The following is a 19,245-nucleotide window of genomic DNA, read 5'->3' as shown; positions in this document are numbered from 1 at the left end:
GTATGCCTGCATGTAGCCTAGATTAAAGACCAGTTGCAAGATGAGAGGGAGAGAAATTATCTATATAAATCTATTTGGGGAAACAAAAACTATCTTATTATAGATTCTAAATATTCAATTACACATGTTCCCTGTGCACCTCATAGACGTAATAGGATTTTTAATTTAAAGATGATCAGACCCACAATAAGTACCTCGATTTAACTCCAGTAAGTAATCAGTATGATGTTCAAGCTTTCATCTTTATAACAAAACAAATTTCATGTAGATTGGTTCAGGATTAAGCAAGGTAGGGCGGATTACAGGCGAAGTGGGCTTGTTTATAATGAGCGTTCACTAATCCCGCCAGTTCCAAGATGGCGGACCGGCAGATGCAGAGCGGCTACGTTTAATAGCTGTGGACGCGTCATCTACGTATCCATATCTATGGTCAACAACATCAATAAGGGTGTCCGAACATGTGCATCACTTTTAAGTGTCCTCTGGAAACACTTTCGTTGTGTTGCGGTGTATTTCCAGCGCGTTTTTCTAATGTGTTGTGGTCTATTTGCAGCGCGTTTTTCTAATGTGTTGTGGTGTATTTGCAGCGCGTTTTTCTAATGTGTTGTGATCTATTTGCAGCGCGTTTTTCTAATGTGTTGTGGTCTATTTGCAGCGCGTTTTTCTAATGTGTTGTGGTGTATTTCCAGCGCGTTTTTCTAATGTGTTGTGGTCTATTTGCAGCGCGTTTTTCTAATGTGTTGTGTTGGTCTTTGCAGCGTGTTTTCTAAATGCTGCGCATGTGTTGTCAAATTGATGAAGATGTTTTCTTAATTTGCTTGTGTTTTGTCTTTTTGCATGTGTTTTCTTAAGTTGCAGTGCTGTGAGCTCTCAGGGCCACCGTACCTCTGAAACTGATATAAACTTGTCTCAAAAGGGTAAAATATGTCCCCTTTAAGACCCAGCACAAGAGCAAACTGCATTAAGAAGGCTAGTGGGATCAAATTTGGTCTGTGCACTCTAATTTTGCACCAAAACAGTCATTTTAAAAGTTAAACAGAAGAAGCTCAGCTACAAGCCAAAATAAACCACATCCAACTCAAAAAGGACTCAAATCAATGACCACATGTCAATGTGGCTGTAGTGCTACGTAGCCAGACACTTCTGCCCCCTACGGGATGGTGCCTGGAACTACAGACACAAACATGGTCTCATTTGAAAGCCCAGCCTCTACTGAAAATTCTAGTCATGTTTGTGCAGTTTCCATTTGTTTCAACAGTTTCTTTTAGTTTTCTGCACTTTGTTTTGTGTTGTTTTATGTGTCATTGAAAATTAATCTGCTCCTCTTGGTGTCAAACTTTAGTTCCTTTGTAAGACTTCCTTTCAGAGGGAAATATATGGAGGTCTGGGAGATTTTAAGGGGAAAAAAAGAATTCCATAATGCAGTGACCACCTATAATGGCATATGAGTTAAAAAAAAAAAAAAAAAAACAGTTTGATACCTTAAATTTTTCAAATGGCAGAGACTGGGCCAAACTGGGCCCAAATGGCACAACAGGGGATTTTGCCTGAATATTTTTTTACTAAAATCTCTCTTATTTTGTCCTGATAACCCTCTAGTGACATGAAAGTTGAAAGAGGTAATGTGGTGCATTGGCCCACTGGAGACTTCTGGACTTCAACTGCATTATTTCTATGGGATATACTAGTGCATCTCAAAAAATTAGAATATCATGAAAAAGTTCAATATTTTTTCTCTATCTGGAAGCCATAATCATCAACATTTCTAGAAATAAAGGCTTGACATATTTCACTCTATGTGTAATGAGTCTACATAATATATGGATTTCACTTTCAGAAAGAAATGACAAAAAATATTGACCTTTTTCATGATATTCTAATTTTTGAGATGCACCAGTATATGCTAAAACTGCAAAAAAAAAAAAAAAAAAAATTGGCGAAAATGAAATTTTTCATTTGCCAACTTGATTCTCTCTGATCCAGTGACATATATACACATATTTAGACTGCTGAACAAATTCCACAAGTATCCTCTTCATTATTGTAGCTTGATCATTCAAATAGACCTGGTACTTACAGAGTTATACTCATTTAAAGATGGACTGTAAATTTCGAGCAGTAGCCTAATAAAAGAGGCTCGAGCTTTACAGGTTAAAGGAGTTTTGGTGCATGGAGATGATTAGCATGGTATTCTTTATGAATCGGACCTTCAGACGGAGCAGTTTATTGGCTTCTGTAATCCTGTTTTTTAAAAAGAATTATGGCGTTATGAATTGAGCCATCATTACTTCAATGGTCAACATGACTTCCAGTTACCCTTTTATCTTAACATATGCCATATTTTTGTATGGGATAAGAATTACCCAGGAGCCTCTGGTATTTGTGAATTACCCCCTGATGTCAGTGTTTGGTGCGGTGCATTCACACGGGATAAGTGAAGCTGTGTTTTTATTAGCAAATTTACAGACATTTCTGGATAAACATAAGGGTGCTGCATCACAGCCAAATGAAAATGCACAATTAGTTTTCATTTGTAAAACTCATACAAAAACACAATATGTGGTGCACATCACGTTCTGCAGGTGACGTTTTCTCCATGCGTCCTGGTAACCTCATATTAAATATAAAACCTTCTTGTTACTTTTAAAAGTTTTTATGCAGGTGATTCTGTGAATATTATTCTACTCTCTATTCATTATGCATCCATAACAACCGTCCTCACAGAGTTTAGCTGTTGCAGCCTAACAGCTGAACGTTGAGGGACATGTTTCAAATCTTAAATTGTGCTATACATGAAATGCACGGTTAAATAATGCTGATGCAGAAAAAGTCGCACTGGCTGCAAACAAACAGAGAAGAACGACAGATAAAAGCCTTTCGTCCTCCTGCAGAGAAACAGACGGACTCTCACCGAGGCAGACAGCAGTGAGTGACGCTCTGATCATGATGGATGTTGTTCAGGTCCGGCAGCTCTGGCAGATTTCGCTGTATAACCTCCAAACCTGAAAAAAAGAGAAGAAGCAGCACAATTTCACTTTTAACCTCTGAAAACCATTTCCTGTTCCCTGCTTACTGGCTGAATAAAACTCTGGAGACTTTCACCAACCTCTCGGAGTGTCAGCTGGAAACAAGACAGAGTAAACTGGATGCCACTGAGGAACAGTTTCCAGAGATTTCTGGATAAATAGGAAACAGGCTGTGGACTGTACCTTCACATAGAAGTGAAAGAGTCATTTAGCATGTGTGGGTGCAAAAGGTCGAAAGTATTAACCAACCAGGAGCTCCAAAGCAGGCCGAGGTTGTATTTTTACTAAAATACTTAACGTAGAGCAGGGGTGTCAAACTCAAGACCCGGGGGCCAAATCCGGTCCATGGAACGATAATATCTGGCCCACAGGATCTTATCATATTGGAAATATAAGTGTCCCACCAATCTGCAGATTTCCTTCTGTATAAAAATGTAAACTTCAACTTGATTATTTAAAATATCCTTCTTAAGCCATAAAAGTATAAAGGAATTTATGGGTAGAAATGCGAAAAGAAATTAATTGGTGTTTTATTTCATATTATCAATTTTGCTTCACAAGATCAGAACTCAAACTTCTGAGTTTGACTTTTCATTTTATACTTTGACCTTTTCAACTCAAAATTTGGACTTTAAATATCACATTGTTTTCTTTTGCATTTCCAATTTTACATTTTAAGTCATATTTTGACCTTTTCAACTCCTTACTTTGGTTTTTTAATCCTATATTTTGATTTTTTAACTCATGATTTCATATTTTTATATCATGTTTTGACCTCTTAGACTCCCAGTTTTTAATTTAAGTCATATTTTAAAATTTTTAAGTTATCATTTTGGATTCTAGCTCATATTTCGATATTTTCCACTCCTAATTTTGGCTTCTTAATCTGTTATTTTGACTTATTAGACTCACAATTTAAAATTTAAATCATCTTTTGACTTTAAAACTCATGATTTAAAATTTGATCTCATATTTAGACCTTTCAAATGTATGGTTTCAACTTTCTCCTTCTATATTTGCTCTTTAAAAACATTATTTTTCTATTTTTAATATTGTGTTCTGATCTTTTGAACTAATAAGTTGGAATTTTATCTCAGATTTGAGTCTTTAATCTTATCATTTTTACTTTATTTTAATTTCAAAATGATTTAGTACTGTTTTTTTTTTCCATATTTTATTACTGGTGAAAATGAGGTTGACAGTCAGGGTTAAATGTTGACCCTTTTAGGCCTTCAGGTTAGACCTAAAGCCAGAATCCAGCCCCTGCTGTGACTGAGTTTGACACCAGTGGTGTAGAGGCATCAAATCAAACAAGATCAATACCCTTTTCCATGCAACACAAATGTAAGCCCTAGTCATCAAATACTGGGTTATTTCTCGTTTTAAAAGTAGTGCAATGGATCACAGTTTAAGAGACACCAGGCTGCAGACATCAGACATCCATAAGTGCATGCATAGCTGCTTCCATTGGTGGATAAACCAGCAGATCATGTAAGTGTACTGAAGTATGCATGTGGCATCACAGACGGTGCAAATATCTGCCACTCCAGCTGCTGGGTGGCAAAGAGTTCATACCAATGTCAGAAATCAGTTAGCCTTGCAAAGCAATCCACAGCATTTGTGCCAAACAGAACACCGTTCAGACCAATCAGCATCTTTGAGGAGAATGAGGGCGGGGTTAAATTGTGCTTCAAGCTGTGTGCAATGGCTGCCTGCAGTGCGGTGATGTAGCTTTAGCACAGCATCAGTTTTACCAGAGCTCGACTACATTTCTGCATGAAATAAAGAATACAAAACACTAGAAGCTTTTCATGACGTGAAAGATGTTCTCACTCTTCTGCCAACCTGCTTCAGCATGAGCTGTATGTGAGTACAATGATGTACTGTGAGGGCTTGTATACAATGGCTGCTAGTGGAGCCATTAGCTTGGATGTAGCCACAGTGGCAGTTTTGTCAGAGCTGGCCATTTCTTTATTAAAGCAAGGGCAGAGAGCAACTCTGTAAGCTTTTTATGACAGAAAAGATGTGTTGGCTCTTCTCCACGGCCTTCTTCAGCATAGGTGTGCGACTGTTATTCGTTGGGTCTGCTAGTGCATCCAACGGCTGCAGCCGCTGTAGCTTTTAGCTCAGATGTAGCTCTAAGAAAGCGGCAGTTTAGTTGGAACTGGACCACATTTCTTTCTCCTAAAGAAGCTCTGCCGTTAACAGTCAGCTGCAGTGGTAACCTGTCTGCTCAAGAGTGGCGCATGCCAGAGGTGGGAGAAAGTCATTGTTTTGCAAGTCTCAAGTAAGTCTCAAGTATTTAATCCCAAGTCTCGAGTCAAGTCTCAAGTAAAGACGTGCAAGTCCAAGTCAAGTCTGAATTCATGGGCTTGAAATTTTCGAGTCCTTACAAGTCATAAGCACTGTTTACCAAATAAAACACCATTTTAACAATGTAACAATCTATCAAATCTGACAAATACAATGAATGCATTTTGAATTGTTTTATTTGTTTAAATGAAACCAGACCAGGATGACAGCACTTAATCACACAGAAAAAGAGTGCTGACATAGCATTCAGGATATTATCAGTGCTAATCTGTGCAACAACAAATGAACTTCTGAAGACATTGTACAGTCATTTTAACTCATCTAATGTGAGTGTGTGTGTATGTGTGTGGTGAGTGTGTGTATATGTATAGGTGTGTGAGTGGATATATAGGGTTTGGGTGTGTTTGTAAGTGAACATGTTTGACTGGTCAGCATTAGGTTTAAGGTGTTATAACCAGTTCTTAACCTCAAGTTATGTGTTAAGTTATAAGACCTCAAGTTATGTGAACTCAATGACTGCCTCCTAGTGAATAAACAAAAAAAGAGCTGCTGAATCATGGGTGTGTGGGTATTTATATTTCATATTTGGACATTTACTGTAGTTCTGTGACTCTGTTAACTTAAAGTTATGCTTTCTATTTTTTTCCTCTCATTATTATTGCTTTTAGCTAAAGAGGGAGGGTCCCCATATTGGTCTTTGGCCTCGGTCTTTAAATGGTTTAAACTGGCCCTGCCTCACACCTGCAGCTCCCCCTCACAGATCGTTCTGTCCTGCCAGTTTGTTGCTTTCATTTTTCTGTCTCTGCCCTTTTGACAGTATTTATCATTAGTACGTTTAAGATCAAATAAAACACCCACGTTTGGACAAGTTTGACTCAATTTTACATTATTTCAAAATGTGATCCATGTGTGTTTGGCTCATTGATCATGATGCACATCATAAAAGTCATCATCAAATACGAGTATGTTAGAGCATCGGCAGGGAGTGACTGAAGAAATATGTTAATATGAAGGCATTAGAAACTTATCTTGGAACACAAGACAGCACACCTCTATGAATTAACTTAATGAAGACATGCGCCACCAGCGGACTTCCTCTGCGCTCTTTTACACACGTTTCTCCGTCCAGCGCACGTCCAGCAGTAATAATATACAAGTTTTCATTTGAATTTGGAAGTTAAAGTCTGTCTTCTTTGTGTGGACTTGTATTTATGGAGGATTTCAGGAGGATTTTTTAAAGTAAGTCTTAAAAGAGCCGCAACTGGTCACTAAAGAGCCATATGCGGCTCGTGAGCCGCGGGTTGAGTATCACTGCATTAGCTGAATACTCTGAATGGGGGCACATTTTACTCAACACACTCACTGAAAATCTCAAGTTTTTTCAAGTCATCAGACTAAAGTCTGAGTTAAGCCCCGAGTCATTGATGTCAAAGTCCAAGTCGAGTTGCAAGTTTTTGACGATATTGTCAAGTCGAATCCAAGGTCATCAAAATTGTGACTCCAGTCCAAGTCCCGTGACTCGAGTCCACAGCTCTGGCACATGCATACAGTCTCATTTGTCTTGTCACTCTGATTGGCCCGTCATGAATGTGACAGACAGAATATATATGTTATTTTTCAAGAATTTTCTCTTCAAACTTAAGAGAATGATGCTAAAAAGAACTGCTTTCACCAGTAATTCCTCTTGATTTACTGATCAACATCTAAGACCTGACTGAACATGTAGTTACAGATACAGTATGGCAACTAGACATGTTGTACTATCCATTAACATGAGCTCAAAAAGCATTTTAATGTTGCAGGTAAATTAGTGAAAAGAAATGATCTGAAGTGGATAGTTAACCATGCATGCAGCAGCAACATCATGAATAATTAAGACCATCAACATTTTTGATGCATGTTAACCCTCTTTGTATGGTCTGCAGATAAAGTTAACTGATACTTGCTAAAGTTTTCTTTTACAAGCTTCCTGCAGAATAAACGCTCTAATGGATGGAGCTTTCCATTGTTGCACAATAAGAATATTATCTGTTTAGAAGTGCATGAAAGATTTGTTCACAAGTATGGATTCAAAGCATTTTCTTAAAAGCTTGAGGGAAACCCAAGCAGATGCACGCTCGCCAGGCTTGCACTGGCACGCTGTCAAGTGCTTGGCTGGAGCGGCTTGGTTTTTTAAACACCTGACAGAACTACCAATCACCAGGATAAAGAATTTGGGATTCAAAAATTGCATACCATCAATCCATAAACCATAAGTTTTCTATCACAACTTGTTTAAGACCATGACTACAAAAAAAGAGTAACTTTGCACCCAGTATGGGGTACTTTCTTGTTTTTAATGTCCAAAAACTTGAAGCAAACTCCATCACTCTGACAGACTTGGACAGTGTGCAGAAGTTTGACAACCCTGAGGTGAACATCTGGGATCAGAGACAGAACATCGTGTCAGCGTCGTCTCTATCTGCAGAGTCAGACTCGATTACAGAGCACGCTCAGATGTAATTTAACGTGTAAGTAATGGAGAGCTGTGTTCAATCAGACAGACTCTCTGTTTGTTTGAAATATGGTCTGTTTACAGTGCAGAGAAAAAAGCCTCCATGTGCCTGTCATCCTCATGCAAAAGTTAAACACATGTAAAGACATAAATCAGACGCTCAGCCTGTTATAACAGGAACAGGAGAGGATCGCTAAGACGTCATTCCAGACTGCGCTGTGTTAATGATAGTACAGGAGATAAGTACGACAGAGCGATCAGACAGACAGCTACAAAAAGTCTGACACTCTGCACCGTCAGCTCCATGTGAGAGTCCTGGCTGCAGGCGGAGGCGGAGGGATGGAGCTGCTAACCGTGGAGGTGACGACTGAGGCCTCACTGTTAACGGAGGAATGCTGTACCTCCCAGGAGGGCGGCGTCACGTCTGTCACTGTCGCTACACACCAGCAGCTTCAATCAAGCGATGGTCCGCTGAGATCTAAGGCAGGGTCACGCTCAGAGCACACGGGCTGATGGCGGCTGTGTGTTAGCAATATGAAGCAGCTCTACTGTTCTACACTCCAGTTAGCAGAAACTTTAGTTCACATCAGTGCATGGTTTAGAGCACAAAAAAAAAAAAAAAAAAAGACCGTTGAAAATAAGGTTGACATTTTATGGTTAAATATGGACCCTGTTAGGCCCTCAGGTTAGACCCAAGTTCAGAATCCGGCCCCTGCTGCGATTGAGTTTGACACCCCTGCTGCAGAAAGAAAGCACAGTTGTGGAAAAAAGCTTTTATTCTTCATCAAGACAACACTCCAGCTCACACTGAGCTCTCAGTAACGATGCTTCTGGACCAAAAACATCCCAATGAGGATCGGCCTCCATGTTCACCTGATCTAGCACCGTGGGACTTTTCCCAAAGATCAATCTGTGCTCAGGAACACGTTTAGAGTCTGTGTCTGACGACCTCCTGCACTGATCTGATCAGTGAAGACCTGAATGCAGCAGTGTGTGGATGCAGAAGGGGAGGAAACTCAAGGAGAAAAATGTTGTTCAATAAAATTAAATTATAGATTTAGTCTAGCTGTTAAATAGCCATACCTCATATAAGGTACTTGGCTGTAGTAATGGCATTAGTTTTCAGAAATTTCTGTGTGCACTGTCCCTTTAAGGAGATCATAAGGAGGCTAGGTTTTACAGCACCACAGACAGGGGACAGTTACTCCACGTAATTTAGTGAGTTTTAGGTAAAAATGGTCGACAGAAAAGTTTGCTCAATCGTTCCCTTTAGAGAAAATGCTTGAAGCATTTTATTTTCACCCAGAAAGTCTCTGTGTTTGGCACTATTTTCTTATACACCTTTCAGCTACGTGTTCCTCTGCCTCAGCGTGTTGTCATCTCCTGATCAGCTGTTTTGGGGTCTGTGGGCTTCAGAGAAAAAAACAACAAACTTATCTCACTTCAGTGAGAATGAAATGCCTTGTATGGCCCAATTTTTAGAAGCTAGAGTCCAATAGACTTTTCTGAACTCCAGTCCAACATTTGACCACTTTAGTCCTCTCTAGTTTCAACCCAAACCTCAGAGCTCTTTTACGCTCTTCCAACATTTGAAGATAGAAAACATAATTAATTGTGTTTTTCTTATTCTTTGGAAGCTCAAAACACAAAATCACATTGCTACCACAGTTTTCTAATCTACAGTCTTATGTTGTGTTTTCAGGTGGGGGCGCGGTCGCTCTTGAGAGGATGAAGTAGAAATGGACCGCTCTGATCACAAGGTCCTCCAAAATCAAACCAGTTCACCCTCTAGTCCGGTCTAAGTCTAAGTCTGAGCCAGTTTCGACAAAAATCCCTCCATGCATTCTTGAAATATTTTGAGGATTTGAGGTCACAATGACCTTTGACCCCCAAAATCCAATTATTTCATCCTTAAGGCAGACTTAACATTTGTGCAAAGTTTGAAGAAATTTCCTCAGAGTGTTCTTGGGTCAGCTTTCACAAGAATGGCCTCGATGCAAGACAAACCAGAAATTAAAGCCCCGGTGAGGTACAGAGAAGCTGTTCTAGATGAAGTACAGTCAATCTATAAATAAATTATTCTTTTATTCTAAGGTTTGCATGATAAATGAATAGCTGAATCGACCCAAATATGAAAATATGTCTGCATAATCCCAGCCTGAAGCCATCTATCTGGATCTCATACAGATAACTAAGAAGAATCCCAGTAGTCTGGGGGTTTAAGGGAACCACACAGCCATCATGCTGGGTTGGAAACTTCTAGAGAACAAAAAGTGAGGCATCTCGTCTAGCCTTTAGTTTACTCAAAAGTAGTGGCAGTATATGAAGAGTTAACTTACCAGATTTTAAATCAATTTCACTATAAATGAAATTTCATTTCACCGATCTGGATCATTTGGTTTGGCTCAGCAAGAAGAGCCAGCTCTTTCAGCTCCCAAACAACTCTTCATTAGGTTAACATTCATTAGACCTGCTAGATTTAGCAATGTCATGACATACGATTTATATTTGTGCTGGTATGTTAGTCCAGTAGGACTGCAAATTAGCCATGGCTAGATGTCTTTTATACATTGCATCGGTTGCACTGCAATTAAATGCAAATAAATATCATTATTTATTAGCTATTGTTTTTTTTAAAATATACTGCCCCAAAAAAAACAACAACTTGCGGGTCAAACAAATTCTGCTCACTGGCTGGGCTGTATGACAGACCTGATATAAAACATTAATGTTATAGTAGTGTATGTAGAAAAGATCATTCCTGTTTATCAATCACAAACAACATATGTAAAAATAATGAAAAAACTTGTTATAATGATATAAAACGACTCTCTAAAGGGACCAGGCTCTTCTCGTTCATATAAAAGAGCCGGCTCTTTGAACTGGCTCGTTCACAAATGACCCATCACTATCAATTTATACTAAATGGGGGAAAATACACTCTATGGACACAAGTATTCGGCTGCCTGACCATTGCACCAACAAGAACTGTAATAACATTGCATTCAAATCCATGTACCTTAGGATGGAGTTGGCCCTTTTGCAGCTCTAACAGCCTCCACTCTTCTTGGAAGACTTTCCACAAGATTTTAGTTTCTGTGGCAATCCCCCTCCCAGTTCATCCCAAAGATGCTGCAGGCCAATCAAGTTCTTCCACACTGAACTCATTAACCATGTCTTTATAGTCCGTCTTTTCTGACACTTTTTCCCCTTTTTTAACCCATTAAAACTGCTCTATTCCATTTTCCCACTTTAACCTAATTTCACCCCTATTTTACCACTCTTCACACCACTTTTGTCCTCTTTTTAAACCATTTATGCCACTTTTTACTGCCTTTCACATGTTTATAGCCCACTTTTGCCCAATTCGTTGCCACTTTCAACTAATTTTGCTACTTTTATTCCATTTATTTCCACTTTTACACCAATATTAACCCTTTTTACCACTGATTCTTGCCACCTTTTTTCCTTTTTGTAACATACATTAGCAGCTTCATCCCTTTTTTTCTTCAAACCTATTTGTTATTTTTAACCATTTTTTGCAACTCTGACCACTTTGCACCCCATATTTCCAACAGTTTTTGCCACTTAAACCCATTTTTTTGCTGTGTTGAACCCACTAATACCACTTTTTAACTGCTATTCATTGTATTTACTGCCACTTTCACCACTTTTGGCCAATTCGTTGCCACTTTCAACTAATTTTGCTACATTTATTCCATTTATTGCCACTTTTAAACCAATGTTAACCATTTTAACCATCCATTCTTGCCACTTTTTATTTTTATTAACATATGTAAGCTGCTTCATCCCTTTTGTCTTATTTTCACCCTTTTTTTTTGGCATTTTTAACCATTTTTTGCACTCTGACCACTTTGCACCCCGTATTTCCAACAGTATTTGCCTCCTATAAACCATTTTTGCCACTTAAACCCATTTTATGCCATGTTGAACCCATTTTTGCCACTTTTTAACTGCTGTTCATTGTATTTACTGCCAGTTTTGCCAATTTTGGCAAATTTGTTGCCCCTTTCAAAAAATTTTTGCTATTTTATTCCACTTATTGACACTATTGCCTCCTATAACCCATTTATACCCCTTTTTAACTGCTGTTCAGCATATTTATTTCACATTTTTGCCACATTGAGTCAATTTCTTGCTAATTTTTGTCACGTTTAATCTCTTTGTACCAGTTTTTAACTGCTATTTGTTGTATTTACCGCCAATTCTTCCACTTTTGGACAATTTGTTGCCAGTCTCAACTAATTCTTCCTATTTTTATTCAATTTATTGCCACATTTTAACCAATATTAACCCTTTATACCACTGATTCTTTCCACTTTTTCCTTTTTGTAACATAAGTTAGGTGCTTCATCCTTTTTTTTCTACTTTTAATCCATTATTTTTCACTTTTAACCTTTTTTTTTTCAACTCTGACCACCTTGCACACCCTATTTCCAACAATATTTGTGCTCTGGGGCACAGTCATGTTGGGATAGAAAAGGGCCTTCTACAAACTGTTGCAACAGAGTTGGAAGCATAGCGTTGTCCAGAATGTCTTGGTATGCTGAAGCATTAAGACTGGACTTCACTGGAGATAAGGGGCCTAGACCAGACCCTGAAAAACAAACCCATACATTACCCCTCCTAAACCAAACTTCACAGTCAGACAGGTAATGTTCTCCCAGCATCCTCCAGACCCAGACTCGACCATTTAACTCCTGTCACACCACAGAACAGTGTGTTTTACACCACTCCATCTGATGCTTGGCATTGATATTGATATTGGTGATGTGAGGCGTGCATGCAGATGGAAACCCATTCATGAAGCTCCTGCTGCAGTTTAGTGCTTACATTAATGCCAGTGGAAGTTCAGAACTTTTCTGCGGTGGAATCAGCAGAGCGTTGGAGACTTTTACAAACCTTTCATTGACCTTTGATTTGACATCATCTTCTGCTTTTTGCTGAGTTGCTGTTGTTCCTAAACTCTTCCACTTCCTAATAATACCACTTAAAGTTGGCTGGAATATACAGCAGGGATGAAATTTCCCTCACCGTCTTATTGCAAAGCTGGCATCCATCACAATACCACACCTGAAGTCACTGAGCTCTTCAGAACTACCCATGTAGGATCACAAGTTTGCAGATGGAGACTGCATGGATAGGCGCTTGATTTTGTACACCTGTGGCAATGGACCTGACTGTAACACATGAATTCAATCACTAACACGTGTCACAAAGAATCTCAGTAGCTCAGTTACTCTGTAAGTTGGTCCAATTTTTTCTCAATTAGAAATGTGCATTCTTGCGGTGCCTGTTGTGCATGATTTCTAAATTATTGTTGACAGTTTTAGGGCGAACTACAAAATTACCTCGCCGTGTTAAAGATAAATGAATGCAGCAGCAGCTGGCAGAGATAGGACTTCCCCCGATGCATCCACATTTTTATCTGACATTCATGAGCACTGACAGGATTTTTCCACAGTGTTGTGCTTTGACAGGCAGGTAGATCGCTGCTGCACCATCAGGACTACAATTTGTCCTCGTGAGGGGAGAAAACCGAGGCAGGGGACAAGCTGGGGCAGATATTTACACCTACAGTAGAGGAGAGGTGAGTCAGCGGGCTTTTAAACATCACCCAGACTACAAACTGATCCATTAGACAGCTGAGAGATGTCTGAAAACACACAAAGAGCTAGATCCTGTAAGAGGCATGACGTCACTACAGGAAAAATAAAATGTGCAAAAAGACAATAATTTCAGACTTTTAATTTGTGCTCTCTGTGGCCGCCTCCTCTTCCTCCTGCAAGAAACACACAGAAAATGATACATCTTCTCTCAAACTGGAGGGAGTTTCCTCCGCAGGAGATAATAGACACCGAGGAGGCGTGCAGAGACTCTCCCACATGCACACATGTTGGAGTGAAATAAACAAAGAGGGATCTGGGATCAGGAGCTCAGCTGGCTTTGGAGGAGGCCGCGGTGTATGAGGGCTTTAAGACTTAACCACCGATATAAACAACAAACATGGTGGGCTGCTGATGTTTAGATCAAGCTTACGCCTGCTTTTCTATTCAGAGAAGGTAAACACAGAGCTTCAGCTCGGCTTTGCAGACATCAGGCATGATTTTACAACAAACTAGCACTAAGAGGACAGGGAGTAAGGGGGCTCTCAGAGCGTCAACGATTAGACACTGAAATCATCTCAGCTGTGCTCATGGAGGAGTTAAACAGAAGCAGGACGGCCCACAGAGCTGGCTGGGCCCCTGAAGAACCAGAGAATGGGCCCTCACCAGTTCTGATTTACTGATGATACCAATGCATGTGTGCTGGATCAGTAGCATTGGTGCTAGCATCCTGGCTAACAGTTTCCTGATTTAGAGCTGAAAACTGTGTAAAACTATTATTGGAATCTGATGGCCAGATTATTCATTTGTGCCACTTTTTAACCCCTTTCTATTAACCACTTTTCCCGCCCACTGTGCCACTTCTGTTTTCCACTTTTCATCACTGTTTCCAACTAATTTGTCACTTTTATTTTCACATTAAACCCACTTATGTGACTTTTGGCCAAGTTTTGCTGTTCTTAACCTGTTTCACTACATAAGCTGCCTATTTTCTGCCAGTTTTGGCCACTTTTAGCCCTCTTTCCCATTTATGCCATTTTTTAACTAACATTCAACTGTTTTTACCACCCATTTTTGACACTTTTTTCCTTTTTAACCAATAAAAGCTGCTCTAGTCCATTTTTTCCCACCTTCAACCTAATTTCACCACTATTTTACCGCTCTTCACACCACTTTTTTTCTCTTTTTAAATCATTTATGCAACTTTTTTAAACTGTTTTTCACGTTTATTGCCCACTTTTGCCTAATTTGTTGCCATTTTCAACTAATTTTGCCACTTCAATTCCATCTATTCCCATTTTTAAACCAATATTAGCCATTTTTACCAAAAATTCTTGCCACCTTCTTCCTCTGTGTAACATACATTAGCCGCTTCATTCCTTTTTTTCTTTAAACCTACTCTTTGTTACTTATAACAATTTTTTGCAACTCTGACCACTTTCAGCCCCATATTTCCAACAGTATTTGCCACTTAAACCCATTTTTTGCTGTGTTGAACCCATTTTTACCACTTTTTAACTGCTGTTCATCATATTTAATGCCGACATTTATTCCATTTATTGCCACTTTTAAACCAATGTTAACCATTTTAACCACCCATTCTTGCCACTTTTTATTTTTAACATGTTAGCTGCTTTATCCCTTTTTTTCTTATTTTAACCCATTTTTTTCTCATTTTTAACCATTTTTAACAACTATGACCACTTTGCAACTCATATTTTCAACAGTATTTGCCACTAGGAACCAATTTATACCACTTTTTAACTACTGTTCAGTACGTTTACCTCCCATTTTTGCCACTCTTTTATCACTTTTTTCTTAGTTTTGCCAATCTTTGTCTTCACACTGCAATTGTTTCATTATTTTTTTTATAAAGTAACTTCAGTTCCTTCTACTCTGGGATCCTGATGTTCATGACGTAGCTATGAAGTCATTTTTTTAGTCATCACATTTTTTCCCACATGGTTTATTTCAGTGTGCCCTGTGTTTTAAGGAAGGAAGGTTACAATTAGAAAAGGCTTTATGATATTAATAATATAATTATTTTCTGTATCTTTAATAGGAGTGGCTGTTTTTTGAGTTAAATATATGATATGGTTTCCACAGATTAACCATACTATGGACCGCGATTTTCCTGACCTCAATAGACCCCCATATGGCTGGGCCCTCAGAAAGCTCTCCCCTTGGCCCCCTTGTGGCTGGCCTTGATGTGATGTGAACAGAGTGAATAAAGAGGGAATACAGTTACTACAAAATAAAAATCTCCTTGCTTGCATTACTGTAAATCCTCCAACTACATATAAAATAGGAGCACAGAGAAAACAAATCAAGTCCCTTTTGCACGCTCATGCAGCACTCATTCATCTAGGCGATGGACGCATGAGTGGCAGTGACGTTAGCGGCAATGAAGGAGGGGGAGGGAAGCAGTTTAAATAGGGACACTTTGGATGTGAGACATTATGACCACTACTATCGTGCACAAAAGGTGGAGAATGAGACTTTGCATCAAATCTTTCCAAACACCTGCAAAGGCAGAAAACTAACACAAAGCTAGTGAAGTCTATGGTAAAGATCCCAAGAGCATGAGCGATGTGTAAGATGAATGCATGATGCTGACAGCTCAATTTTCATCAGTAGGTAACCACAAAAGCTGAGGTAAATGGCACCCCAGACTCCTCCTTTCCTTACGCTTTTGCTGCACCCCCATATTCACTTTCATGCTTCTACAGAGGAGAATGCAAGTGAACTAAACTGCACTATATCTGGTGTCTGTTGTTAAATGAATCTATCTATCCATAGTGTAACAAAGCAATGCAAGTCCCCCCCCCGTCACGCACACAAGAAGCACGAATTCAAGATCGGATTATCTTTACAGAGTGCGTCTTTAGTGGCGAGTCAGTTCACAGAAGCCCTAACACACAAACAATAAAACAGTGGCATAAGTTTTCTCTTTACTCCATCATGCCCGACTGTCCTTTAAAACCATTACACAAAAGAAGCAATAATCAATAATCACAGTAGCCACCATATCCAAAACCAATGTTCCAATTCCACACACATTAATAAAATCACATACTGATTCAGGAATGACAAAGAAAAGTCCATTCCAGCTTCTCCCGAGTTTCCCCGCACCCACACAGCCTAGATATAAATAACACATGAGCAACCTACACCACTCTCACACCTCATTACATTATAAAATTAGAAATTAATTCATACCTCTTCATCCAGCCATATATCCGTGAAACATCCGCCACGCAATGCCCAGCAGCCAGCGCTCACCATGTGGATCCTCACAGCAGACTCGGTGCTTCTCAATCACAGCAGACTCGGTGCTTCTCAATCACAGCAGACTCGGTGCTTCTCAATCACAGCACACCTGCACTCAGACACACTACCACCTGAGCCCTGCCCCCTATGGCAGTCCTACAGCTGCCCTGCCTTACATTCACCCCCTTCAACTTAGATCCTCGTCCCAAAGATCTCAGAATGACCCCATAAACCAGTAACATTTTGTATCGGGGCTCGGCTCAAGACTATCAATAAAACCTGTTAAAATATCTTTAAGGGTGCCTAACCAAAGACTGTTCAGCTGAGATTTGACATGGAGAGTCCATGGAGCATCGAAGCATGCTGCTGTACTATCCCAGGGAGCATCTTCTGACCAGAGTCCAAGTAAACTGTGTATCCATACTACAACTAGAAAAGCACTCAGTGAGTGCAGACCTCTGCCATTAGCCCTATATCCCAATAGTACAGAATCCTTTAAAAAATTCCTGGATCCAGATGGTGATCCGGATCAATCCCAAAATCTAATCAGTTCTTCCTCATACCATTTCAGACATTTCCTGAAAAGTCCATCAAAATCCGTCCATAACTTTTTGAGTTATGTTTCTAACAAACAAACAAACTCACAAACCCACCCGATCACATAACCTCCTTGGCGGAGGTAATAAACGGTTAGATTTATGACAAGAATTTTCTGCAAGAATACAGAAACACTGAACCGGGCTTTTACTTTGAAAAGCACAAACTGGAAGTGCACACCTACCTTCATCAACAGTTGAAGTTTAGAGAAAAACTTTACTAGACCAGAGAAATTCACTGTAAACATGTTCTACAGATGAGACAAGGCAAACATGGATCTATGTTTATTATTTCCTCTCTTTATTTGAACCAAGAGAAGGATGCAGCATTGGAAAATAGGCTAACCTATTTTAACCCTTTAAATCCTACCATTGTGCCAGTCTGCCAGGACATATTCTTACATTTTTACATACTGTAGTGGAATTTTTGGGAGTATTTTTATTTGCTTTACATAAACATAACCCTTATATCCCAAGTTTTAATAATATGTATTGAATTATGTCTTAACTACTACAATAAATTGCTTAAAAGTGCAATAAATCTGAAGTGCAGATGGTCAAGTGGTTCAAGGTGCTACCCATGTACGCGGATGGCCGGGGTTCAAATCCGGCCTGTGGCCCTTTACCGCATGTCTCTCCCCACTCACTTCCCTGTTTCCGAGTCTATCCACTGTCCTTCCTCTATCAAATAAAGGCATGAAAAGACCAAAAATAAATAATTAAAAAAAGTGCAATAAACCTAAAAAATGATAATTGGTTTTGTTTTTTTCACATATATTTCAAAATACAGAAATTGCACAGCTGTATCCCGCAAATTTGTAAATGTAAACATGTTACACAATATCCTTTGGAACCACAGAAAATTTATTTGGAGTCTGTACATAAGTTGCTTTTTGAGATTTAGTTAATTTTGTAACCTGTAAAAAAAAAAAAAAAACGAGTCAGATGAGTAGTCGGACTCTTCATCTGACGCTCTAATTGGTTCAAAAGCTTCGTGCCAGCTGTAAAACCGTTTGGCCCAACCAGGTTTGTGTGTGATGGATGTCTGATGTGTTTGGGTTGTGTGTCTGAGTGTTTTTGTATCCCACAGAAAAAAATACAACTCCCAGGAAAATACGCCACTTGTTAGGGGGGGCTATCGGGTAGGGACACATAAGAAGCATGTGACATGTCATGACCACAATGTGATGATGTTGATGAAATTGGCTGGGGGTTATGTAAAGGGTTCTGTATCTTTGTTTGTTTCTCTGTTTGTTTGTTTGTTTGTATGTGTAAAAGATAACTCGAGAACCGAAAGTCGGATCTTCACCAAACTTTCAGGGAATACTGGGATAGTGAAAGAGAAGAGTTGATTCGATTTTGGTGATGATCCACGCACCCGCTCGCACTTTGAATTTTGAACACTTTAGTAATCAATGGGAGCGTGAGTTCCTCGGTGGCGCTGCTTAGGCGTAGGTCTGCCGCCTCAGACGGCCGTTCTAGTTTCAACGTAGGAAGTGCTGCAAATACCCGTGGTCTCATTTATAAAGATTTGTGCCATGTGCGCTTTATTGTTAACCTTGCAAAGGAGATGGATACACCCATTTTCTTGTTTTTCACTGGCGAATCTATCTTGTTGAGCACCCATCTGAACCGTTTGGGTCGGGTAGAAAGTGACAGGACCAATCAGCATCGAGGGGCAGTACTTTCAGAGTCGTGATGTAAACAAGCAGCAGCAAGAGGCTAGTGCAATTATGGCGGAAGAGATTAGTGTGGATGCTGCTAAAGCGCCAGTTTTATCAGAACTTGACGACATTTCTTCGTTAAAAGAAGAACAAAGAACAGCAGTGAGTTGTTTTCTTTTCAAAAACGACAAAAGTCGAGTACTGACATGTCTACAGTCGCCATGTTTTGTGTTATTCCTCGGTAGCTACGGACGT

The 19,245-nt window shown here is 39.5% G+C and overlaps 1 protein-coding gene across 1 annotated transcript in view; it reads right to left on the bottom strand.

The window, feature by feature from the left end:
• The window catches only part of vit (vitrin), an 80,817-nt gene that overhangs the window by 48,788 nt on the left and 12,784 nt on the right, over window positions 1-19,245 (bottom strand). The window contains exon 2 of the mRNA XM_041789037.1: window positions 2,912-3,002. Coding sequence (XP_041644971.1) covers window positions 2,912-2,945 — 34 coding nt within the window. The 5' untranslated portion in view covers window positions 2,946-3,002. The remainder of the gene's footprint in view (window positions 1-2,911; window positions 3,003-19,245) is intronic.

Source organism: Cheilinus undulatus, linkage group 6, assembly GCF_018320785.1.
Source record: "Cheilinus undulatus linkage group 6, ASM1832078v1, whole genome shotgun sequence".
In the NCBI taxonomy this organism is placed as follows: domain Eukaryota; kingdom Metazoa; phylum Chordata; class Actinopteri; order Labriformes; family Labridae; genus Cheilinus; species Cheilinus undulatus.
This window is presented reverse-complemented; position numbering and strand designations above follow the sequence as displayed.